Source organism: Zootoca vivipara, chromosome 13 (assembly GCF_963506605.1).
Source record: "Zootoca vivipara chromosome 13, rZooViv1.1, whole genome shotgun sequence".
Lineage (NCBI taxonomy): Eukaryota > Metazoa > Chordata > Lepidosauria > Squamata > Lacertidae > Zootoca > Zootoca vivipara.
The window spans coordinates 39,108,048-39,134,954 of record NC_083288.1 but is presented as its reverse complement, the minus strand read 5'-3'; the positions used below and the strand labels follow the sequence as shown (position 1 = coordinate 39,134,954).

General features: G+C 41.3%; 1 protein-coding gene and 1 pseudogene across 1 annotated transcript in view; one reads left to right on the top strand and one right to left on the bottom strand.

Annotated features, from left to right (window-relative positions):
* Nucleotides 1-26,907, top strand: part of LOC118094366 (integrin alpha-X-like) — a 52,815-nt gene that overhangs the window by 6,012 nt on the left and 19,896 nt on the right. Inside the window, exons 3-13 of the mRNA XM_035134686.2 lie at nt 4,875-4,989; nt 5,105-5,217; nt 7,113-7,177; nt 9,481-9,595; nt 10,483-10,613; nt 13,466-13,611; nt 15,138-15,291; nt 16,059-16,209; nt 19,387-19,469; nt 19,977-20,106; nt 25,875-26,017. Coding sequence (XP_034990577.2) covers nt 4,875-4,989; nt 5,105-5,217; nt 7,113-7,177; nt 9,481-9,595; nt 10,483-10,613; nt 13,466-13,611; nt 15,138-15,291; nt 16,059-16,209; nt 19,387-19,469; nt 19,977-20,106; nt 25,875-26,017 — 1,346 coding nt within the window. The remainder of the gene's footprint in view (nt 1-4,874; nt 4,990-5,104; nt 5,218-7,112; nt 7,178-9,480; nt 9,596-10,482; nt 10,614-13,465; nt 13,612-15,137; nt 15,292-16,058; nt 16,210-19,386; nt 19,470-19,976; nt 20,107-25,874; nt 26,018-26,907) is intronic.
* LOC118094372 (high mobility group protein B2-like) lies at nt 24,905-25,547 on the bottom strand (annotated as a pseudogene).

Below are 26,907 nucleotides of genomic sequence, written 5' to 3'. Positions count from 1 at the left end.
TTCTTAAACATACTTTCTCTAGCTACATCTTCTATATCACTTTACTTTACCTTTCCTTAAATAAATTTTTAAACTATCTTCTAACTCTACAGCTTATAACCACTTCCAAATCAATTCATACTAACAAATTTTACTATATTTCTTTAAATAAACTTTAAACTTCTTCCAATCTTCTTCCACCGTCTCTTCTCTCTGGTCCCGGAGTCTCCTGGTAAGATCAGCCAGTTCCATATAGTCCATCATTTTCATTTGCCATTCTCCCACGGTTGGTACCTCTTGTGTTTTCCATTTCTTAGCTATCAATATTCTTGCCGCTGTTGTGGCATACAAAAAAAAGGTACGGTAACATCTTCTTTGGGAAGTTCTTTTCCGACTATGCCCAATAAGAAGGCTTCTAGTTTTTTAAATAAATGTGTTTTTCAACACTTTCTTTAACTCATTATAAATCTTTTCCCAGAAGTCTTTTACTATGGGGCAAGTCCACCACATATGGTAAAAGGTTCCTTCCACCGCTTTACATTTCCAGCATTTATTATCATGTGTATGATAATTTTTTGCTATTTTAACTGATATTAAATACCACCTATACATCATTTTCATCATATTTTCTTTCAATACATTACATGCTGTAAACTTAATAATCTTTTCCCACAACCTCTCCCAATCCTGCAACATAATATTATGCCCCACATCCTTCGCCCTATCAATCATCACAGATTTCACTTGTTCATCTTTCATATACCACTCCAACAGTAACTTATACATCTTGGAAAGATTCTTTGTTTTTGACTCTAACAATTCCGTTTCCAACTTGGATTTTTCTGATTGAAAACCAATTTTCCTGTCCATTTTAAACACATCGTTAATCTGATAATATTGAAACCAATCATCAACCTTATCTTTCAACTGTTCATATGACTTTATCTTTAATTGGTCTCCTTCTTCCAGCAAAATATCTTTATATTTCAACCACCTAGTTTCCATATTCAATCTTTTATGGGCCTTAGCCTCCAATGGTGAAATCCATTTGGGTGTTTTTCTTTCTAACAAATCCTTATATCTACTCCAAACATTAAACAATGATTTCCTAATTATACGAGTCTTAAAGCCTTTGTGGACCTTAATTTTGTCATACCATAGATATGCATGCCATCCAAATACATTATCAAAACCTTCCAAATCTAACACATCCGTGTTCTCCAACACGGACCCTTTCTGAAAGAATGTATGAATATGATTTTGAATCTGAATTATGTAAATAGATATAAATTATCTATAATGCTCCAATATCGAAACTAATGATTAATGGTCAAAGCTCCTCATTATAACAGATGTGCTGTTTATAATGTTATCCAGGGATATCAGGCAAAACCAACAAGGAAATATGACAGGGCACACCAAGTATAAAATAAGTTTATACGCCGTTAGTGTTGCCATATTTCAAGAAGGAAAAATCCAAACACAACGGTTTTTGGGGAAAAGTTGTTGTGCTTTTTGACGATATCCAAAAATTCTGGATGCTACTTCAGCTTTGGACATATGGCAACCCTATACACAGGTAATGTGGTAATATTTCAGACAAATAGAGAAGAATTCTTGCAATGAAATTAAATAACATTTCAGGTATAGGCCTAAAGTTAATTTAGTCAAAAGTGAATTATTCTCCTTAAATGTTCATATTGGGTTGGTCAAAGAAGATAAATGGATCAACACTTAAAACCTTTGTGAAAGTGTGAGATACCTAGGATTAAATGTCGCTTCAAAATGGCAAGATCTTTATGAGATGAATCACCATCCTCTGCAGAAACAAGAACTAAAAGATCTAATGAACTGGGATGAGGCAAGCCATTCCTCATTGGTAAGGATATAATAAAAATGAATATATTTCCAAGAATTCTACTCTAGCTACAAAACAAGAAACCAAGAGTATCTAGGAAAGTTGCTAATGTGAATAAGAACTAAGGTAAGCTGGGAATTCCTGAGATAAGTTTTTATTATGACTCTGCAGGATTGTCATGGTTAATTTTATGTATGTATGTATGTATGTATGTATGTATGTATGTATGTATGTATAATTAAATTTCTATACCACCCTTCATCTGAGTATCACAGAGCAGTTTATAATATATAAAAAAACCACAGCATAGTAGCAAACAGACGCAATATACTCTCTCACACACAGTTTAAAAGGCCTGGGAGAAGAGGACTGTTTATGCCTGGTGTCTAAAGATATGTAAAGAAGGTGACAGGTGAGCTTCCCTGAGGAGAGCATTCCATAAATGAGGTGCGATGGTATAGCTCGCAGGAAAGATGTAACAGGCCAATGGAAGAATAGTCAACAAAATCTAATATCAGAAATATGTTACGGACAAGCTGGAAGGATAGAAAAATAGTGTATGATAGAGGGTGTATTTTACTGTACAGTATATTCAATACTTAGTCAAAGTATGTATGTAGGGCTGGCATATGTCTGGAATTTCTGCCACCCCACAAAAAAACTCAACTTTTGTGGCTGGATTTTCACTTTTTGAAATATGGTAACCCTAAGGTATAGTACGTTTTTATTTGTAATGTGTGTTTTGGATTATGCAATTAATGGTTGTCAACAACAACAACATTAACAACAACATTAACAACAACAACAACAACAACAACAACAACTGCAGCAGAAATTTGGAGGACTGAATTTGAAAGTGGAAAAGTTAGCAGCTGAGAGAACCAAACTTCACAGATTGGTCCATCCCTAACAGGAGCTTGGCGCAATAAACTAAAATATTATACAAGTGCATTTGACCTGCTCAGAGCTGGCCTGCCTGAGCCAGGCTGAGGCAGTTGCCTCAAGGCAGCATGGCTTCCCCCAAAGAATCCTGGGAACTGTAGCTTATATATACAGTGGTACCTCTACTTACGAATTTAATGCGTTCCGAACACACATTCGTAAGCTGAAAAAAATTGTAAGTCGAATCCCATAGGAATGCATTGAGAGAAAAAATTTGTAAGTAGAAGCAACCCTATCTAAAAATTCGTAAGTAGAAAAAATCTATCTATCTATCTAAACCACATCCAAGATGGTGGACGGAGCTCCATTCGTAAGTAGAAACATTCGTAAGTAGAGTTATTTGTAAGCAGAGGTACCACTGTGTGTGTGTGTGTGTGTGTGTGTGTGTGTGTGTGTGTGTGCATATATATATCGATATCCCTCGGTCATCAGACTCTTCTTCAGCCAGAACCATGCAACTTAGTCATTTACTCCCTCAACTTCCCCAACTTCCTGTCACCTAGGATCTCTCTTCTCTATTTGTTTCACAGGAGGGCCTATGTCCGAGGACATAGCATGAGGAAAACGTGTTGCAAGTACTAGCTGCGTGGGTTTGCAGTGTGACCCAGCATAAACAAATTCAAAGGTCACAAAGTCCAGTTAGTCTGGCAGAGATAACCAGATGGCTACTTCCTGAACTGCCTTCTGAATAATAATGCTTTCAGCACCCTAATTTTTTTTTTTACAACAGCCATTCATTGCTGTCGCATGCCCTCCTTCACATACACCCAGTCCCCAAAAATTGTTATGTAAACCTCATGGGGCATCACTCTTTTCTGATTAGAGTCTTTGTGATTCAGACAGTATAATAATCAGCAGAAGTTCAACAGGCCTAGCTTTTCCCTTCTCATCACCGTAACTCCATTGTGCTGAGGTAAAGGAACACCTGTTGGATTTACCTGTCATGCAGTGTTAAAGGCATAGTATCTTCCTCAAGATCAGGATCCACTATCTGAGGAAAAAGTGAGGATGTTATGCCTGGGATGAGCAAATACGTCAATGTTGCTCTCTCTCCATTTCTCATTTTTCCAATCTTACGCTTACTCCCTCTTGCCTGACAACATGCCTTGCCTGCTACTCTAGGCACTGACCCAAAGACCTAGAGTGAGCAAAAAATTAAATATGAAAGGAAAGTGGGCCACATATAGAGATTTAGTGATGGATGTAGATAATAGAGTGAGCAAGTGGTTTCTCCTTACAACTGCTCCTAACAAAATCCCAATTCAGGGGAGACCTTCAGATGCCATTTGCCATCTAGCAGCAGCAGATCATGGCCAGCCCACTAGAATTCAAGACACCTCCTTACAGGTGTCTCTTGATCACCCTCAATTATGGGGTGCCAGACCCAAAGTTTGATAATCATCTAGGGGGTAGGGGTAGCCAATGTGGTGCCCTCCAGATGTTGAACTACCACTCCCATCACATCTGACTATTGGTTGGGGGGCTGATGAGGTTAGAAGTCCAACAACACCTGGAGAGCAATATGTTGGCTACTCCTGCTCTAAGATTTACCTGGTTGATTTAGCCCAGCAGTTGCCAAACTATTTTGGCCTTATAAATGCTCCGAATGTGAGCAGAACTTCAATTACAGCACTAGCCTTCAAGCGAACCAGGGGAGAGGCTCAGACTGTGATAGGAGGTATCCTTCTTTGCTAGATCTTATCACACACCATAGAACCTATGAAGTGGAGAGGAGATAAAAATGCTCAGCGTGCAGCAAGGGCTTTACTTCTCCATTCAATCATTAAACATAAAAGAATGCACATTGAAGAGAGACTTTACAAATGCTCAGAATGTGACGCAAGGCCTTTGGGTGATTAAAATTTGATGTCCTTTTAAATGGGTTTGTGGGATGTCCTTTTAAACTGGTTTCCTTCTGCCTTCATTTTAATTGTACATTTTGTGGTTTTCTTTTGTATTTTAATGTTGTAAACTGCCCTGTGATCTTCAGATGAAGGGCAGTATACCAGTTTAATAAATAAATAAAACAAATAAATTCCCTCTTGCTGTATATATATATAAAAGCTTGAGTAAGTTCTTTGATCATCCCCTGCAGTGCTGACGCCATGCCATGGATTCAGTTTGGATACCGAACAGCCAACCGTCTTCCAGGAAGCAGCAGTGGGCTTTGGGCAGACTGTAGCGCAGTTCGGAAGTGGAAGAAATGGAGGGTATGCAACTGCTGGTTCTCTGGGTCCTTGGAGAGCTTTCTGTCTCATCATTCAGTCCCCAGGAGTGGCAGAAGAGACAGCCCTGAATTGTCTCCGTGTGTCTTTGCTCCCACAGGCTGTTGGTTGGTGCCCCACTCCAGAAGGGGGAAGTAAATGAAACGGGTAAACTCTACAAATGCCAGCCGGGGCGAAGTAAATCAGGCATTTGCCAGGAGGTCCTTGTGCAAAGTAAGTATGTCACTGGGTGGAGTCTGTGTTCCTGTGGAGTTGCAACAGAAGAAAAGAATTGGGAGCCAAGACTTGTGGCTTAAGTCTGGAGCAAACACCCAATGCTGCATGCCTCTCTCCTGTGATTCAGCAACCGCACTGCCCATTGAGCAAGAACAAAAATTGGCTCTGAGAATTCTGTTGAATCCATAAGGGCCAAACTTAAACAATGCATTCAGTGTGTGATCACATTACTGTATCTTTCACAATTTTTGTTAATAAAACAGCAGCCAGAGAGTGCCTGACCTAGATCTTGACCATAGTGCATGGGTGGTCAATCCTTTCCTTCTGTGCTTCCCACCCCTGAACAAAAATCTCCAACTGCACCCCCCACAAGCTGCTATTTGTCCCTGATATAAGAGCAAATGATTGATGCCATCAGGGGAGGAATATGGAGCAGAATCCCACTCTGGGGAATAAGCAGGAGGGAGAACCCTGAAACATTGCAAGGCTAGCTTACCATAAGGTTACCAGACGTCCCCGTTTCCTTGGGACAGTCCCCGGATTTACAAATCAGTCCCCATACAAAACCCATTGAAGTTGAAAAGTGTCCCCAGATTCATTGAAAAAAAATCTGGTAAATTTGGAAGTAATTCTGGGGCCTTTCCAACAAGACTACAAAGTCCAGAGTCTAAGGCTGCGTACACTCCACAGGCTGTGAGGCAAGTTAGAGTTTGTGAGGCACTACGGTGCAAGAAACAGACTGATGAAAATTTGGTGTAAAGCTTTGCATTCAGACAATGGCATTGAAAGAGGAGGTTAAAACCTCCCTTTACATTGCAGTCTGTATCTGGTTTGAGGTCCCCCACGGCCGCTATTTTTAAAAGCAATTTTAAAAAAGGAATGGAAATGTTTTCAGGCATTAGTGTATTGTCTAATTTGACCACTGTTTAAAGTCAGGATGTCTGGAGAAGTCAGAATTCCTAAGATGCATACTTTTCAACATCCCCAGTTGTCCAGGAACTTAGGTTTTGTGGTACCTCCCCATAGTGTGTCAGAGAGATGCTGAGGTATGCTTTTAGAGATGCACTAATGTGCAAGGGGGATTGTGAAAGTTCAAGAACACATTCCAGACAGGCAAAACCACTCAGGCAAGGCCCTGAGCAAGACAGATGAGGGGTGCGGCCTGGGAACAGTCCCAAAGCTGAGATAGAGAGACTTATAGGGCTGCATTCATCAGCCTCAGGGCCTGAGGTTCCCCATGCCTGCCTTTGCCCTGTGAGAGTTGGCATATGGAGCTACTTTTGATTGACAGGAGCATTCCAAGGCAGTTAAAATCCGTTAAGTGTCAGTTAGAATTTGAATAGGGGTGGGGCGATTAGAGGCTCTGAGGCTAGTTAAGAGTTTGTGAGGGAAGAGAAGCCAGAGCAGAGGAAGAAAAAAAATAAAGATTTAGAAACTCAGGGATTAACAGTTGGCTATAACTACTTCATAGGGATTGCTGGCTAATGAAATAACATCTGTTGGTGTGTTCATTTTCTTAGAAAAAGCTATTGTTAGGTTTCTTAGACAACAATTGTCATGCCTTCTCCATGAATCTGAAATATATTCTACTTAACACTCTTGCACTGTGGCATAAAGATTATTGAAATACGCTTGCCAAGCCCTTTGGAAAGAAAACAAGCCAAGCCTATGCATATTTATTTACAGTACTCAAAGTGGTTTACAGTACTCCCAAGTAGTCAGTCAAACATTTATTTGTTTAAAACTAAAACAATGCAAGGAAAAAATTGCAGAGAGTTTCAGCCTATGGTGTAATATAAATGTTATATTAATAACCAACAAGTGTTCTTGCATTGATAATGGTAATATTCTGTTAGCCTTATCACCTTAGTACACATTTCTCCTTCTTTCAGGACCCACTGATGCTGTGAACATGTCTCTCGGTATGTCTGTCTCTGTCCAAGACTCCCAGTTGCTGGTAAGGGATACAGGTTCCCCCAGAAATACCTGTATAAACACAAATTTAGGTATCTGTGCTTCTTTAATTTTCCTTTCAATAGCCTCCTAGTACCGGGATGGTAATCTTAAGCACCAGAGACAGGATGATCTTTTAACAAAACAGGGAACTCCCTGTTCAGGGAAGCTTTTAATGTTTAATAGATTACTGTGTTTTATTTTTCTGTTGGAAGCCGCCCAGAGTGGCTGGGGAAACCCAGCCAGATGGGCGGGGTATAAATAAATTATTATTATTATTATTATTATTATTATTATTATTAAGTATTATTGGTTTATTAAAGGGATACTATATGCATAAAGTAATAGTAACACATTAGGGACTTAAAGGTGCTTGTTGACATTTCCCGAAGACTCTTTTACCTCAGGTCAAATTCCAAAAAACACCACAGACAAAGACTTCCACAACCCAGTGCAGCTACTGAGGACAATCTGTACCCCAAAGCTCCTCTGGTTGTACTCCGGGCTGTTTGGACAGTTTAGCCAACTTTTTAAAAACCCACTTTTGTCACCTTTCTCTGATAAGACTTTTATGCAGGGCAGCTTCTTAGGCCAACTCAGTCATCACCTCCCTTCCCCTGATCTTCCCCAGAAAAGTATTAATAATACACTGGGTGGACACCTCCAGGCCTCAGTATTCCCCTCAGCTTTTCTCTGGTCTGTCTTCCCTTCAACTCCCCAAATGACTAAACTCTCAGATATGCCACTAAGCAATAATAATAATAATAATAATAATAATAATAATAATACTGTCAAAAAGCTGCTGCGGCTAATAAAAGGCCTGCAACTTCATAACACTACAAGGTGTTAATATTTGCCTCAGAATATTCTTTTTTCCTTCTTTCTTTCTCTTTTTCTATCTTTCTTTCTGAAACACTGCTTCTTAATTCTGCACCACCCTACTTGTAGGTATATCATGGACTCATAATATGAATATCAGTTGCTGGATATCACAAGTGGGGAGCACTACTGTTTCATTCAGGTGCTTCTTTTAGGCTTCCCACAGGCATCTAGTTGGTCACTGTGAGAATGAAATACTGGACTAGATGGGCCATTGGCCTGATCCAGAAAGGCTCTTCTTTTATTTTTTTAAGTGAGCGAAGGAACCCTCTCAGTTATTTCACAGCCCTACATCCAACCTTAAGTTCCCTAAATAATTCCTTAATTTCCTTAGGAAGTTGCAAAAAAACAAAACAAAAATCACTTTAGACCTACTGTAGTTATGGCAACCTGATGACCTGTGGAAAGGAAGGTAGCAGCAGGCTGAAAAACCTTTGACTATAGTGACAGTGAATTATGGTGCTGGAGGAGACTCTTGAGAGTCCCATGGACTGCAAGAAGATCAAACCTATCCATTCTTAAGGAAATCAGCCCTGAGTGCTCCCTGGAAGGACAGATCGTGAAGCTGAGGCTCCAATACTTTGGCCACCTCATGAGAAGAGAAGAATCCTTGGAAAAGACCTTGATGTTGGGAAAGATGGAGGGCACAAGGAGAAGGGGACAACAGAGGACGAGATGGTTGGACAGTGTTCTCGAAGCTACAAACATGAGTTTGACCAAACTGCGGGAGACAGTGCAAGACAGGAGTGCCTGGCGTGCTATGGTCCATGGGGTCACGAAGAGTCGGACACGACTAAACGACTAAACAACAACAACATAGTGACAGTGAAATGCTGCTGTGAGGAACATGCTCAACAGATCACTACATCAGGATAACTGGGTTTGGAATTTTCTTTCAAAGGTCTGCCTTGTCTGCCCCAAGGCAAACATACTTGGTACACTCTGACCATTAAAACATTGCTGATGGAGAATTGTCGAAACAGGGCCTTAACCTGGGATTTTTTCACTGGAATTAATTTTTATTTGCCTATTATACTGGAATTGATTCCTATTTGAATTCATCATTACATAAATAAAACCTTTTGAAGATTTACTTGAAATTCATCTTCCTCCTGGCCCGAGTTCTTGCAATTTACTGTTTCTCTCACTATGCCAGGGCTTGTGTTCAGCTCCCCCCTCAGAACCTCATCTAATGTCAGGGTTTAATTTAAGAAGGGATTGCCTCTGAGCATGTCTAGAATGCCCTTTTATCCTAGCTGAGTTAACCAGTTGCCAGCTTAGTCTCCACACATCTGAGCACAACTGTACAAGATTTTCAAGTCTAGTAGGTGTATAGTATCTGCACAGGTTTGAACTCCATCTCTAGAAACAAACAAACTTATCCTAACCATCTCCTCACCATTACTGACCACTCTCTTGGTTCTGCAGGTGTGTGGTCCCACAGTCCATCAGACTTGTGGGGAAAACATATACCTCAAGGGCTATTGCTTTCACCTGGATGAAAATTTGAGGGAGATACAACACTTTCCTAAGAACCAACCAGGTGAGATTGAGATGCAAGGAAGTAATGAGCAAATATCAAAGTTAGAAACCACAGTGATACCAAGGTTAAACAACTCACTGGCCTGAATGTCTAGGTTGGGGGAGGAAACAGAGATGGGGAACAGGATATATGGAGGTCCCAGGTATCAGTTGTAGTAGTTATGTGCGTGGGTGAATGTTGATCACAGGTTTTCTTAGGGTTGCCAGACTCAATAGTGGACAGGACTTCTGTGCCTTTAATTGCCCTGCTCTCTTTGGAGTCTGGAAACCTTAAAGAAAAACCAGCAGACCCTTTGTTTAATTTCCAAGCAAAGAGTTTGCTGGTTTCTCTTTAAGGTTTCCAGACTCAAAAGAGAGCAGGGCAATTAAAGGGCCAGAAGTCCTGTCCACTATTGAGTCTGGCAACCCTAGGTTTTCTGGCAGTGGTTTTCTACTTTTAACATGTAGAAACTCAGCTAGATATGCTTTTCCAAGCATGGGAGTGCAGTGATGGGGGACATTTGCCTGTTAAATTACTGCTTATCACCGCACAGGACCACCTCTTTGGTAAAAAAGGTGGCAACCCTTTGGTCAGACTTTGGATGGTATTCAAATAAACCCTGAACTTAATTAATCTAAGTTAGTCATGCCCATTAACTTCAATTGGTCTACTCTGAGTAGAACTAGCATAAAATGCCACCTTTAAAAAAAGATTGGGTCAGCTGAACAGGTTAACTAGCTTGGAAATATCAGCTTGGAAATATCAGTGAGGTCCCCCCACCTAAAAAAAAAAACTGTGATTGTATAGCATGATGACACAAGTGTTATGTGAGTTTCTTGATTATGTGCCCCTCTTTTACATGCCTCAATCTCGCCTCCCTGCCATTTAACTGGTGTTTCTTCTCCTAGAATGTCCAAAACAGCTTTCTGACATAGTTCTTCTGATAGATGGTTCAGGAAGCATCAAGCGCCACGAGTTTCAACAAATGAAGACATTTATATCGGAGGTCATAAAGCGTTTTGAAAATACTGGCACCCAGGTAACATTGGGATGTGGGGTAGTTTTCTTTTCAGTTTCTGGCATGGATTTTGCCTTTTTCACATCTTCTTCACATGGAGTCAACATTTTCATTGAGCTATCTACTACAACCCCAAGGTATCATTCCTGGTCAGTCAGTGACAGTTCAAACCCCATGAGTGCATATGCAAAATTAAGATGCTTTTACCCAAATAGGCATCACTGTACACTTGTTTACATTGAATTGCTTTTGCCATTTAACTGCCCTTTCACTCACAACTACATTTCCCCTAGTCATTGGTGCCAATGTGTACCATGACCACTGACTCTTCCCTATCTACCAGGCTATCTAGGTAAAGGACAACCCCTCTCTTTTGTGCCAGGCAGGCAATTCACCTTGTTGTGCTATCCCCATCACACACTCAATTATCTATGTTTCTAATAATTTAATCACCCACTACGGGATCCTTCCACCCCCAGAGAAATATCTTAGGATGAGAGGATAGCTGTTTGTCCCTCAAGGAATGGGTCCCTTCTAAGGGAATAGAATAGAATAGAATAGAACAGAACAGAACAGAATAATAATTTATTGGCCAAGTACCAACATACTTGGAATTTTGCTTCGGGTACATTGCAATGTAAACGTACCTTATAGAATGTTTCCCTCTTCCTCAAAATGACTATCTCCTTTCCCCAAGACCCTCATTCTCCCAGACAGCAGGGGAACTATCATCAAGGGAGTGGAGCACAGCTACTGTATAACTCCCCTGAAGGTTTCATGCCTCTTTTAGCTTTTCCAGGTCTGCTACCTTGGTCTCAACAGAAAAAAATGTGTTTCTGGAATCATATGTCTGCTTAACTTGCCTTAGTGCTTTGTCAGCTGGAATTGAAACACTTCATCAGCAGGGGCTCCCTTTAGGTCATTTAAAAATATTGTTCATCCATCTGTTCAGTCTCGTATTCCAATTTCTATCCTGCCAACATCACACAATCAATCATGGCAACATTCAAAAAAATGCCAATTATGTCAGAGTGGACACTATGAATGATGTATTTTTAAAACTAGTTTAATTCTCAACTCCCCCCCACAACTGAGCAATAATAGGACAGAACTACTGGTTATTCTTAAGGAAATCAGCCCTGAGTGCTCCCTGGAAGGTCAGATCGTGAAGCTGAGGCTCCAATACTTTGGCCACCTCATGAGAAGAGAAGAATCCTTGGAAAAGACCCTGATGTTGGGAAAGATTGAGGGCACTAGGAGAAGGGGACGACAGAGGACAAGATGGTTGGACAGTGTTCTCGAAGCTACGAACATAAGTTTGACCAAACTGCGGGAGGCAGTGGAAGACAGGAGTGCCTGGCGTGCTATGGTCCATGGGGTCACGAAGAGTCGGACACGACTAAACGACTAAACAACAACAACTGGTTATTATTGGATAAGGTTTAATCTAGCTCTGCCCATCACTTGAATGCATATCATTAACACAGAAAATCATGCCATATCAGTGTATGTCAGTTCAAAGGTCCACTGTGAGTTGGGCAAATTATCATATCCAGAGATCCATTACCAGGGTGTATTCCATGATTCAGCAATTCTGCCAAAGAAGCACATACATAGTATACATATCCTGGGAATTTCAGAGTTCTGTTTTCCTTTCTCTCTTCTATTTATTTAAAGCTGGTTTCTATCCATTATGACTGCACTTAAAAATAGGTGGGAAAGTCATGTTGAAATCTGAGAAGTCAAACAGAGTCTTAGGCAATGTTCACATAAGTGGCTGAAAAGGTAAAGGTAAAGGGACCCCTGACCATTAGGTCCAGTCGTGACCGACTGTGGTTGCGGTGCTCATCTTGCGTTATTGGAAGAGGGAGCTGGCGTACAGCATGACAAAGCTGCTTCTGGCGAACCAGAGCAGCACACGGAAACACCGTTTACCTTCCCGCTGTAGCGGTACCTATTTATCTACTTGCACTTTGACGTGCTTTCGAACTGCTAGGTTGGCAGGAGCTGGGACCGAGCAATGGGAGCACACCCCGTCGCAGGGATTCGAACCGCCAACCTTCTGATCGGCAAGCCCTAGGCTCTGTGGTTTAACCCACAGTGCCACCTGTGGCTGAAAATGTAGCAAAGTCATTTTCCCCAACTGCATTTCAAACCACAGTTTTGCTCATATCAGAGAAGGGGGCAAGTATGTCTTAACCCAACACACATGGCCTTTCTAATTTCTCCACCCTTCCCCCCCACCTCATATTCACAAATCTTTCATCTGTGCGTATGCGCTCCTCTGCGCATCCGTGAAAGGTGTCCCAAATATTCACACTACTGCTTACTCCGCACCCCATTTTCTAGTCAAATTGAAGCTGGTTTGAGGGAAGACATGCATCAAACTGCTGTATTTGACAGGAAACTACAGGATCACCATGGATTGTGGCTAATATATTGTGAATGTGGCTTAGAAAACTTGCAGTGTGAGTGCACTGGATACAGTGTAAGCAGTAACAGGGCCATATTCTTGTTAGGGTTTCTAGTGGCCCACTGACTGAGCAGATTTTTTGTGACTTGAACAACTTTTTAAACCCTTCCCAGGTTTACTAGAAACTCAGTTTAATATTGCAAATGGATGCAACTTTGCTTAATGTACAGAACTTATACAGGAGTTGCAGGCTTCAGATTTTCTTCCCACAACAATTTGTATTCCGCTTCAAATTGGATACTGTGTCAGATGAGAGTTTGGTTGTAGCTCTCTGATCATTCCTCAAAGCAGAGCCAAGTAGATACAGTTCATGTACATGATTTCCCTCAACCATGTATCCAAATCCTTTCCTCAGTTTCCACCCAGCTGCTGTATCTAACATCTTTCACTCCCATTTTAGTTTGCCTTGGCCCAGTATTCAGACAAATATCAAGAACACTTCAACTTTCTTCAGTTCAAGAACACTCAAGATCCCAATACACTTCTTAGACCAGTTAGACAGCTGCACGGGGCTACTCACACAGCTACATTTATACAGAAAGTGGTGTAAGTATCTCCTTTATGTTCATCTGTTTCTGCATGAGATACTGTGGGCTTCCATTCAGTCTGGAATTATCATCTGTCAAGGTTCAGGGAATCCATTCCCTCCCCCGGTGGTGGCAAAAATAAATAAAAAAGGTAGCAAGAAGAGAGCTTACCACGTAATTTATTCAGGATTTACAGAGAGAGAGAAAGGAATGTACTCCCTAATTAATAAATAGCGTAGCTCTGAGTTATCTCCTCCCCCCTTTTACTCTACGCCATCGGCAGCGTCACCCCTTCTATGGTGGCTGTGTGAGGCCCTTTGTCTGTTTGCTTTCTGCTCCTCTACTTACACAGCCCTCCTGGTTCTAGGAGAAGTGGGGTTGGAAATGCTTTCTAATAATAACGTGTCAGCCAGCTATTCTGGATCTGCTGCTTCCCCTCCTCCCCTTCCATTATTTCCCAGCTCTATCCTGTCTCAGAGTCATGACTTTCTGCAAACCACAGTTGTAAATCTATATGTCCTCCTCTTCTTGGGAAGGTTGGGGGGGGGGCTTCACCATTCCTCTTCAGTCCAGTCCCTTACATCATCTTCCATTCAGTCACTTTTTAAGAAGAATCCGCATCATGTAATTTCTGAAACACTGTATTCCAGGGTTTTGTCCTGTGTAATTCTCCAATCTTTTTTTAAGACCTGATTGGTGTTCATTCTGGGCTGCATCAATAGGAGTATAGCATCTAGATCAAGGGAAGTAATAGTACCACTGTATTCTGCTCTGGTCAGACCTCACCTGGAGTACTGTGTCCAGTTCTGGGCACCACAGTTCAAAAGGGATATTGAAAAGCTGGAACGTGTCCAGAGGAGGGCAACCAAAATGGTCAAAGACCTGGAAACAATGCCTTATGAGGAACAGCTTAGGGAGCTGGGTATGTTTAGCCTGGAGAAGAGAAGGTTAAGGGGTGATATGATAGCCATGTTCAAATACTGTATATAAAAGGATGTCATATAGAGGAGGGAGAAAGGTTGTTTTCTGCTGCTCCAGAGAAGCGGACACGGAACAATGGATTCAAACTACAAGAAAGAAGATTCCACCTAAGCATTAGGATGAACTTCCTGACAGTAAGAGACAGTAAGAGCTGTTCGGCAGTGGAATTTGCTGCCAAGGAGTGTGGTGAAGTCTCCTTCTTTGGAGGTCTTTAAGCGGAGGCTTGATGGCCATATGTCAGGAATGCTTTGATGGTGTTTCCTGCTTGCCAGGGAGTTGGACTGGATGGCCCTTGTGGTCTCTGCCAACTCTATGATTCTATGATTCTATTCTATGATTCACACACACACACACACACACACACACACTTTTAAAATCTTTAAGTTTTAAGCACTTATTTTGTTTGCTACTTATTTGTATTTATTTGATTTGCTACTTATTTATAACATTTCACCTTTTTCTTACCCAGCTTTGATTTGTATGTCATGTTTTTAGAACTCAATGTAGTATTTGAGAAAGAGTTTTGTTTATTGTTTCACCTTCATACTCCTTCCCCACCACCAGGCGTGAGCTCTTTGTCCCAGCAAAAGGATCCCGCAATGGTGCCTCTAAGATTCTCATTGTGATAACAGATGGAGAGAAAAGCGGAGACAACCTGGAGTATAGTGACGTGATACCAGAGGCTAACCATGCCGGCATCATCCGTTTTGCCATTGGGGTAAGAATACTAAGAAGCAAATCCACAAGACATTACAAGGAAGTCAGGTTAGAAGATTGGAATAAGTAAAACCAACTCCCTCTCCTTGCCTCCTGTACCTGTTATGCCAGCATGGTGTACAGTTATTAGCAAGATGGACTATTTAAATTCCGAAAAAAGCTTCACCTCTTCATTTTGGCAAATCAAGCTGCTGTTAAAAGCAGGCTCAGTTGGTAGAGCATGAGACACTTAATCTCATGGGTTCAAGCCCCATATTGGGCAAGAGATCCCTGCATTGCAGGGTTTGGACTAGATGATCCTTGTGGTCCCTTTCAACTCTACATTTCTATGGATTCCTGTTTTGTCCCAGATGGTGAAATGGGATGGGCCATCCCTGGCTGTGATGCCACCATAATGAAAATAAAAAGCAGTATAGAAAATAAATAAATAAATGGGTTTCTCCCAGCCATCAACAAGAGGCTCAAGGAAAACAGAGGTGGAGGAGGGAGTTGCAGAAGGATAAAGGCAAGAGAGAGACCTCCCTCTCCATAGGGGCCAGCCATATATTTGAGAGTAGAAGCTGAGAGTTCTTCTTAGCTCGGATTGCAATTGACTGTAGAGAAGAACCATGGAAGAAACAGACACAGTTCAAAGTTGAGTTATGTATTGCTATATGCCAGATTTGTATTCTAAGCAAGGCAGTTACAAAGTTTGGTGGCATCACTACATTCAGTTCATTTCATTCTCTACTTTGCCCCCTCACCCTCCTCCCTGGCATGCTGTTAAAGGTTGGAGCAGCTTTTTCTCGAGGCACACCAAGGCAAGAGCTCAACACTATTGCCTCTTACCCGCCCTCGGACCATGTTTTCTCTGTGAACAACTTTGATGCTCTCAAGGACATCCAGAACAAGCTTAAGGATAAAATTTTTGCCATTGAAGGTACCAAATGCAGCAGATGGTTCTAGGGATCTAGAGATAATGCTAAGATCTGTGGCTTTTAACTTGTGGTTGGGAGACTCTAACTCAGTCCAAATCTGGACATGAATCTAGTCCATATTTTATTGACCATTGCCCTGCCTAAATGAAATGGAGACAGCTCACATTCACGTGAAGACAAATAGGCTTGTTATGAGGTATATGTCTAGTTCTTTCTTACAAGAGGTGATAATTAAACTTGGTTGGTAACACAAGATTAGTGTGCTGATCTTTATATTAAATATTAGGAGGTGAGGATATTTACTTGTAGCTTCCAGATCATGTTCAAGATAAGAACTAGTAACAGGGTTAAAATACCGTGTTTCTCATATTTTAAGACATGTCTTATATTCTTTTTTACTCAAGAAAATAAGCCTATGGCTTATTTTCGGGGGTGTCTTATTTTTTGCCGAGCCCCAACTGAGCGGGAACCAGCAAAGACAGCAGCCCGCCGCCGACTTGGAGCTCGAGCCGGCAAAGGCAGCAGTGCGTGCTTTGCCGAGTTCCAACGGAGCGGGAACCAGCAAAGGCAGCAGCCTGCCGCCAACTTGGAGCTCGATGCAAAGCCGTTTGCTCTCCATGCACTGAGCAGTGGCCCTCTCCCTATCTTCCTTCCACCTCAGTCTCTTTAACTTCTCTTTGTTTCCTTCTCGATTTTTCCCCCTCTTCCCGCTCCCGTCCTTCCCTCCCGGCAGCGAACTCAGGCCGCCGCCAGAGCTAGAAAAGGGGGTGTGTGCGCCTTCCCCGCCGCGCGGAACTACATCCCCATCAGCCCCCGGGCTTCCCTCTTCCTGAGTGTCAGTTTCACGCTGCAGGCAGGGAATTTAAAACAAAAGAGACTTCTCTCGCTCTTCCTCCGCCCCTCTCCTGCTGTTGCCGCGATCGACTCGTCCTGCTCCTTGCCGGGACTCAGGCGCTCCCTGCACTGTGCTTTTTGCTGGCTTCTTCGCGCGCGCGGGGGTGTGTGACTTGGGGGCTTTTCCATCCCGCCGGATTTCCCCCGCTCCTGCTTTTTTTTTTTTTGCTGTCGGCTCCCCCCCCCCAACTAGCTCTCTCTTTCTCTCCATCTCCACACCCACTTCGGCGGCCAGGCGGGGTCTGCGCGACAGCACAGCAAGAGCATTTTAAAAAGAAAAAGGGGAAAGAGAAGGGGATCTTTGTGTGCCCAAGAGACACACTGGGCAGAAGGGATCAGGTTACAGCCAAGGAACAGAGCCAAGGAACCTTTGCCGGCTCCCGCGCGCTTTGCCGAGCTCCAACGGAGCGGGAACCAGCAAAGGCAGCAGCCCGCCCCGCGCGCGCGAAGAAGCCAGCAAAAAGCACAGTGAAGGGAGCGCCTGAGTCCCGGCAAGGAGCAGGACGAGTCGATCGCGGCAACAGCAGGAGAGGGGCGGAGGAAGAGCGAGAGAAGTCTCTTTTGTTTTAAATTCCCTGCCTGCAGCGTGAAACTGACACTCAGGAAGAGGGAAGCCCGGGCGCTGCCGGGAGGGAAGGACGGGAGCGGGAAGAGGGGGAAAATCGAGAAGGAAACAAAGAGAAGTTAAAGAGACTGAGGTGGAAGGAAGATAGGGAGAGGGCCACTCCTCAGTGCATGGAGAGCAAACGGCTTTGCTGGTTCCCGCTCAGTCGGGGCTCGGCAAAGCGCACGCTGCTGCCCTTGCCGGGTCCCGCTGGGTCGGGACTTGGCGCGGAGTGCCCTGCCATACCAGCATGTCTTATTTTTGGGGGATGCCTTATATTTTTTTGCCTTCTGAAAATCGTGCCATGGCTTATTTTATAGGGACGTCTTAAAATATGAGAAACACGGTAGGTTCCAATGGGGTTTTCTTTTTACATTAAGCTATGCCAACTCACTGATGCCATGATCTGCAGGAATAAAGCATGATAACAGTTCAGATTAGCATACACTGTTACAGGCTCTGGATCCCAGCACTTCAACTACCTTTTATATCCCACCTTTTTCTCCAAAGGGCTCAAAGTTCCTCCTCAATTAACCCTCACATGAACCCTGTGAGGTAGCAAAAGGCTGTGACTAACCCAAGGTCATCCAGTGAGCTTCATGGCTGAGAGGAGATTGGAACCTTGGTCTTTAGGTCCTAGTCTGACACTAACCATTACATAAAGCTGGCTATCTAGGGACCACTCTTTGAATACCATTTCACATAGTATCATTGCATTGTCTACTCCAGCCTTCACCAACATGGTGCCTTTCAGATGTTTTGGTGCAACTGGTGGGAATTGTAGACCAAAACGTTTGAAAGACACCAGGCTGGCAATCAGTGATCAAGGTGTATGAGGAGAAGAGGAGACATAAATCTTTCTGCTTGAATCTAATCCGATCTTATTTATGCAGTACCTATCTATTGATTTACATGTCCTGCCATTGCCATAATCTGGAGTAATATATAATTATATTGATATTGAAAAATCCAGATCTTCTTACCCAGCCAACTTTTGATAATTGTCTATTAGGAAACTCTAAAGCAGGCATCCCCAAACTGTGGCCCTCCAGATGTTTTGGCCTACAACCCCCATGATCCCTAGCTAACAGGACCGGTGGTTAGGGATGATGGGAATTGTAGTCCAAAACATCTGGAGGGCCGAAGTTTGGGGATGCCTGCTGTAAAGGATAACATTAGGAGAAAATTAGGCCCAGCAGGGTCCTAACTTGACCCAAAACAATGCTGTTTTCCCACAAACCACACCCATCTACCTCAATCCCTGATGTCAGGTGGGAGGCAGGAAAAAGTATGACTGCTTTCACTTTTAAGTCAATTGCCAAGCAGTTTGTATCAAAGCAAATGGACTTTGCAGGTGATGTTGTCACCCCACATAAAGTGACTGGTATGTGCAAACTAGGCTTGCAGGTCTACGAGAGGATTAGGATTTGGCCTACTGGTTAGTTTCTCACCTGTGTAGTAGAATATCTATGTGAGGGGACAGACATTTTCCTGCTTGGTTTGAGAGGGTTTGACATTCTCTCTGCACCTCCCCTCCCCATTTAGGGTCTTGTTCTGCCACACCAATAGGATGAGGTTTCATCTCTATCTACAAGACTCCATCCTCAGTTAGCTAGATATTACCTCTTAGCTCTCAAGTTCTACCACCCTACACCTCTTTCTTCCCTTCTTTCATCTACAGGTACACATTCCCAAGGTGGTACATCCCAAAGCTCCTTCCAGTATGAGATGTCCCAGGAGGGATTCAGTGCCTTGCTAACCCCGGTGAGTCACTTCAATCCCCTACCTATTCTTCCTTTTTCTCCAAAACAAGCTAAATTTGGGCACATAGAGGGCCAGTCTGATACACTGAAATTTAGATTTAGGTGGTACAGGACTCCAGATTCAAATGCCCACTTGGTTATGAAGATATGGAAATCACTGACAAAATGAACTCCTGCTAACACAAAATGGAATATATATGGTTCCAACTTTTGAGGAGCTAGGTAAAATGGAAGTTTGTGGAGTTAAGTCCTCCTGGAAGCCTGACCTGAGGACCGATTGGGACATGAATTGGTCTGGCCAATCCAGTGTTGGGATGACGCATGGAGACCTGATTTGACCAAGCAAGGTCAAAAGTAAACATTTTTTAAAAAAATAATAATACTCGAGTGTAATAATGAGAGTGCTTGTGTAGTCTACATTTTAGGATTATCCCCTCATGCTGGTTAACACCACCTCTTCTTTGCTGATTTGGTATTATCATCTCTTCCACTCCTTGTGATGAATTAGGTTGGACCCATTTTGGGAGCAGTAGGAGCTAATGACTGGTCTGGAGGACTTTTCTTATATGGGGACCCTGATAAACCAGCCTTTATTGATGTGCCCAGCTCCACTAAGGATATGAACGGAGCTTATCTTGGTAAGTGTGAAAAACAAATATTAATTCTTTTTTTGTGCTCTAAGGCTCTGCATGAAGTGTTGGAGGTGTTTGTCTAGTATTCAGTAGGAAGTTCAGAGACGTCACCCCTTTATAGTAGAGGTGACTAATCTGTGACCCTACAGATATTGCTGACCATTGGCAATGCTGGCAATCATCCCTGACCATTGGCAATGCTGGCTGGAGCTGATAGGGGTCGGAATCCAACATCATCTGGAGGGCCACAGGTTAGCTATCCCTGTTTATAGAATTAGACTCCTTTGACATTTTAATTTTCTCCTACATACTTTTTAGGTCTGAACTTACACAAGATTTTTCATACTTCAAGCCCTACTTTAGAGTACCACTTTAAGAGGCATGTGATACACAGTTCTAGTTATAAAGAGGAACATTTGCAATGCTGTGCAGCTGGGAGTGGGGAACCTCTGGCCCTCCACTTGTTCCTGAATAACTACCATCAGCATAGTCAGGGAAGGGAATTGTTGTCCAACATCTGAAGGGCCACAGGTTGCCCACTTCTGCTTTATATGAAAATTAGGAGAAAGTTGCGTGTAATTATTCCAGTCTCAAAAGTTGCAACATGAATTCAGTCCAATATAGCTTCTCCTTTAAGTCAGCCTTCTCCAACCTCATGCCTTATTAATGTTCTAGACAAATGTCATTAAATCCAGTAAGCTGTCAAGGAAAATGAGATGCAGCTCAAAATGTTTTGAGCATACCAATTTGGAGAAAGCTGCTATAAGATTATTATTTTACCCTTCAGGACATTACCAGAGGCGTATACTAGTCTCCAGCTGTTTAAGCAAATTAACACTACAGTATAGTAACAAGAATAATGTACATCACTTTATTACAAAATTGTTTATAAAAGTAATACAATGCAAGACAAGGTTGACTACCAATTTTACTATGATTTTTTTTATAAAAAAAACCTGCTCAAAATCAAGTTGTCACTGATTCCAAAGGGTCATTAAATATGCCTGAACTTTTGACAATATCAGCTTTTAAAAAAATCTAACAGTAGTGGCATTTAGTTACTACTTACATTAGAATACAGGTCTCCCTACAATCACATTCCCTATACACAATTCTGTACAGTTTTTATACTGTTTTTTTTAATATTAAAAATACACTTTATTAATGATTATTTAAGCAATACACTTACAAACATACACTTACACATATAACATTAACATAAAGAAAAAGAAGTTAAGAAATAAGAAAAAGAAAAAACTAACAGAAACAATAACTTAAACAGAATAATATTATAATATGTAATGATATTATAATATATCTAAATCATAATTATAACGTAACAAAAATAGAAAAACTGACTGACATAAAAAACCTTAATCGTCAAACAGAACATAAAAACTTATGATAGGGCCAGATAAGAATAGACAAATCATACAGTTCTTTCCGGAGGTCATCCATTCTTGGCCCCTTATTTTCCCAAATTCTAATCTAAATCATTTTGACAATTAGTGTTAAAAAGCTAACTGCTAACTGCCCTCCCCCTGCCCTCTCCCCCTGATGACTTCCAGTCATTCCTATATGTTGATTATCTTTCTTTCTTCTGATGCATACTCGATTTGGTTTTTTTTTTTCCCTTCTCTCTAATTTCCTTGCCCTTCCTACCTCTGCCACAAGATTCGCTTATCCAACCTTATTTTTCATATAAGATTCGAAGGATTCCCAATTTTTGCCCGCTTTTTCCCTGCCCAATCCTTTTGAAATCCCATTTTCAATAGCCAGATTTTTATATCCCACTACTTTCAATAGCCAATCTTTTATATTTGGAATTTTATCACTTTTCCAATTTTGTGCGATTAGGACTCTGGCGGCTATGGTACTATACATTACCACACATCTATTTTCAGCCTTGATTTCATCACTTAGCATACTCAAAAGAAATATTTCCGGATCTTTCTTGAATGATGTTTTGGTTATCTTTTTTAACTCATTGTATACCTCATCCCAAAAATTTCTTATTTTTTTACACCACCATCAGACATGTATAAATGTTCCAATTTCTTCCTTGCACCTCCAGCAGGACTTATCATTTCCCTTGTACATCTTTGCCAGACGCACCGGGGTTAGATACCACCTAAATTGCATTTTATAGATATTTTCCTTTAAATCATAACTAGTTATCATTTTGATGTCCCTTATCCATAATTTTTCCCAATTTTCATACATTATTGGTTTACTCACATCTTGTGCCCATTTGACCATTACATCTTTTGTTAATTCATCCTTGGTTTCCCATTCCAGAATCAATTCATACAATTTTTTTATAAATTTATTTCCCCCTTCCAATATTATTTTACCAAATTTAGACATTTCTTTTTCGAAGCCAATTATCTTATCTTTTTTAAATCTTTCATTAATTTCAAAATATTGTAACCACACATTGCAATATCTTCTAATTTCATTATAATCTTTTAGTTTTAAATTTCCATCTACCTTTTCTAATAATTCATTATATGTTGGCCAATTGTTTTCCATATTTATTTTTTTAACTGATATTATTTCTTTAGGTGATATCCACCACGGTGTCTTCGGCTCCAATATCCCCCTGTATTTTATCCATGTTCTGTAGATTGATTTCCTAATGATGTTGTTCCACAAGGCATTATGGACATTTAATTTTTCTCTTGACAAATGCCAGTGCCAGCCAAACCCCAACCCAGCACCTTCAAGGTCCAGAACTTCACTATCTTTTAACTCAATCCATTCTTTTAGCCAAAATAGGGCAGCCGCATCATGGTACAATTTGAGATCCGGTAAATTTAATCCATCTCTTTCCTTTTTGTCAATTAATACTTTATATCTGATCCTCGGCTTTTTCCCATCCCAGATAAATTTGCTGATATCTTTTTTCCAATTATCGAAGCATTTGGACCCTCCCAAAATTGGTAGGTTTTGAAATAAAAACATCATCGTTGGTAGCACACTCATTTTTATAACCGAAATTCTACCTAACAGTGAGATTTTTAACTTTGTCCACGTTTCCATTTTTCTTTTAATCTCTTTCCAGGTTTTTTCATAATTATCTTGAATTAAATTTATGTTGTTTGCTGTCATGTAGATTCCTAAATATTTTATTTTTTTCTTAATTTCAATGCCAGTTACCTCTTGTAATTCTTTCTTTTCTGCTTCTTCCATATTTTTTGTTAAGATACCACTCTTATTATAATTTATTTTAAATCCGGCTAGTTTCCCAAATTCATTAATCTTTTCCAAAGTTTTGGGGATGCTTTGTAGGGGGTTTTCGGTGGTGACGATTATGTCATCCGCATACGCTCTAATTTTATATCTTTTCAGTCCTAGCTTGATTCCTTCTATTTCCTTTTCTTCTCTAATCTTTTTCATCACGATTTCCAGCACTATGATAAATAGCAGGGGGGACAATGGGCACCCTTGTCTCGTGCCTTTATAAATTCTAATCTCTTCAGAAATTACCCCATTTATCACAATTCTAGCTCTTTGGTCTTCATATATTGCCCCTATTGCTCTTCTCAACCTTTCTCCAAATCCCTGCTCCTCTAATACTTTCTTGAGAAATACCCACGACACTTTGTCGAAGGCTTTCTCGGCATCTATTGTTAATATTGCCGCTTGTTTTCCTCTATTACTCTCCAGGTGTTCAATGATATTAACAATGTTTCTTATGTTATGTTTGATCTGTCTGCTTTTGATAAATCCGGCCTGATTTTCGTGTATAATTTCTTTTAATATTAAATTTAATCTATTAGCTAAGACTCCCGCATAAATTTTATAATCATTATTTAAAAGTGATATGGGCCTGTAATTTGCTGGGGATTCCAAATCACTATTCTGCTTGGGTAATAAGGTAATAATTGCATCTCTCCAGGTGTCTGGTGTCTTACCTTCCTCTAAAATCTCATTAATTAATTTTTTCAACGGTGCTATTAATATATCCTCTAATTTTTTATAATACTCTATTGGTAGGCCATCAGGCCCTGGAGATTTCCCGATTTTCATTTTTTGTATTACTTCTCTAATTTCCAATTCACTTATGCTTTCATTCATTTTTTCCATTTTCTCTTTCATAATTTTTGTTAATTTTGCATTACTTATATATTCTTCTATTTCCCTTTCATTTTAATTTCCTTTTTGATACAATTCTGTGTAAAAATCCTCAAATACTTTCCTTATTTCCTTGGGTTTTTCTATCATCTTCCCCCTTATTTTCAGTCTATTAATTATCTTCTCACTTTTCCTTTTTTTTAATTGCCACGCGAGCAACTTGCCTGGTTTGTTGGCCCACTTGAAATACTTGTACTTCCAGAATTGCATTTGTTTTTCCATTTCTTGCTCTATTAGGTTTTCATACTCTAATCTTAAAATTTTAATTTCTTGTTCAATTTCTTTGTTTTTTGCTTTATATAATAATTTCTCCTTCTTTCTTATCTTTTCCATTAATTCTATTTTCTTGTTTTCCTTTAATTTCCTATCAATTTTATTTTGCTGGATGAAATAGCCCCTCACCACCGCTTTTCCTGCATCCCATATTGTTTTCAAATTTACCTCCCCGTTCCAATTGAGTTCGAAATATTCTTTCACTAGCTCGCGCGCTCCCTGTACAATCTTTTCATCATTTAATAGGAAGATATTCATCCTCCACCTCCTGTTCCTTTCTTGTTCTGTGTCCTCTAGACCAAGTGTTACTGGACTATGGTCAGTTAATGTCTTGGGGAGTATTTCAGTTTTTATACTGAAGCTAACAATGAGCTGCATTCGACTTCATATTCTTAGCAAAATCATTGACTTTTTGAGCACAAAATCTTTACAGCAGCTTTATAACTTCACTCTTCATCTTCCTCCTCCTCCTCCTCCTCCTCCTCCTCCTCCTCCTCCTCTTCAGGTTCTACTTCCTTCTTGAAGCCTGCTGGCCTACCTGGACTTTTCTTTCCTGCATCACCCTTCCCCTTGGCATATCATTCTCATCCTTCTCCTTTTGTTTTGCTGCCTTCTGCTCCAAGAGCTGTTTGTCTTTTGCAGTGCTCAAACCACATTTCACCTAGTTTCTTTGCCAATAGACAAACCTGGATGGCCATTGTTTATCTTTGGGTGATGCTCAGAACAAAAGAGGAAGAAAGCAGATGGTGGTCTTTGGGGGGCATTGGTGTCCTTTTTCTTCTTCTTCTCCCCTTTAGAAGGAATATAATTTTTATCTCCCTATCATACCAAAGTTTGTCATCCTTTGCCATGTCTTCAAACTTGCCTTTATCTTTTGCTGACATTGCCTGCCATCTCTCGCAGCATTTCTTGGAGAAGTCAAAAAAGTTGACCGAAGTGTCCGGGTGCTTCTTCTTATGCTTCTTGTGGCATGTTTGCACGAAATAAGCGTACAAGGACATCTTGCCCTGGAGCTTGTTTGAGTCGCCTTTGCCCATGGCTGGGGCAACGGTCCCTGATCAGTGGGGAAATATGTCTGTGGTACTTAGATCCTTGCCTGGCAGAGCTGAGGAAGAGAAACAGCGGCCATTAACGATGTCGAGGGGGGGTGTCAAGTAAAGTGCACTGATCACCTTCCTTTGCCACAATCGAATCATGTTTTATTGATGTTTTAATGGGCTGTAAACCGCTTTGAGATTTTTCTTAAAAATATAAAGCAGTATAGAAATTAAATAAATAAACAAAGGAAGAGGAGATTCTGTCATTGCCAGATGCAGCTATGTTTTCTCCTTGTACCTGTCTCACTGCCTTTGTGTCCCTACCAGGTTATGCAATGCAGATGGTTCAAGTGAATGGCCAGAGCAGCTTTGTGGTAGGAGCCCCTCGCTACCAACATGCCGGCAAAGTGTTTTTATTCAGCCGACAAAATTTGCAGTGGCAGAAGACATCAGAGTTGTCTCCAAAGGAGGTAAGAAGGCTTCAGGATGAACTGTGGGTTGTGTCAGTGCATATCTGAGCGTGTTTCCTTTGCCTGTGGCAATTAAAGTTGACCATGCAGCCCACAAAGCAGGATCTCCCATTGAAATGGCTTCCCTTAATTCTGACAAACTGTTTTTAATTCTCACTGTACATTTGAATAACAGAACAGAGCCTCAGTCTTTATATTTTATGGAACCCCAGGCAGGGATCCACACAGGGGCATACCCAGGATCAAAACTGGGGGGGGGGAGGTATGGTCGTTCAGGTTGTGGCATTTCAGCACGAAAAAGGCAAATGAAACCAAAATTTTAAGAAAATTATATATAATTATAGGAGAGGCAACTCTGGCTTACTTTCCTTTTTGGAAAAGAGGTTCAGAGATAAAATAAACCAGCAATCGGAAATAAAGCAACTGGGGAGAATTGGACGCGTACAAGTCAGCGTGCGCGCATGGGCAGCCCAGAAGGAGCGAGGTCTCACCATTGCAGGGAGAGCAGCCCGGATGCCCCCACCATGGTCCAGATGCCCCGCTGCTCACGTGGTTGGCTGCATCTGCTCTGTGGCGGCTCTTCACACCGTTGTCTCCTCCGGATAGAGGCGAAGCGGGCGTCTCGCACAGCAGGGAAGGAGCGCGCTGCCTCGACCATTCACTCCGTCCCACTTCTTTCACTCCCTATCCAGCGCTGACATAGATTCCTCTACCAGTCACTAGGTGGCTCTAGATACTTCTCAGTTTTTACATCATTTCAGTGTGGTAAACAACTGATTATTCGCCATCACCCTACCTAATTTTGTTTCATTTCATCACTTTATAACCATTTATTTATTTTTTTGCTTCTGGGGGGGCAGCTACCCCCCTGCCCCTCGCTAGGTACACCC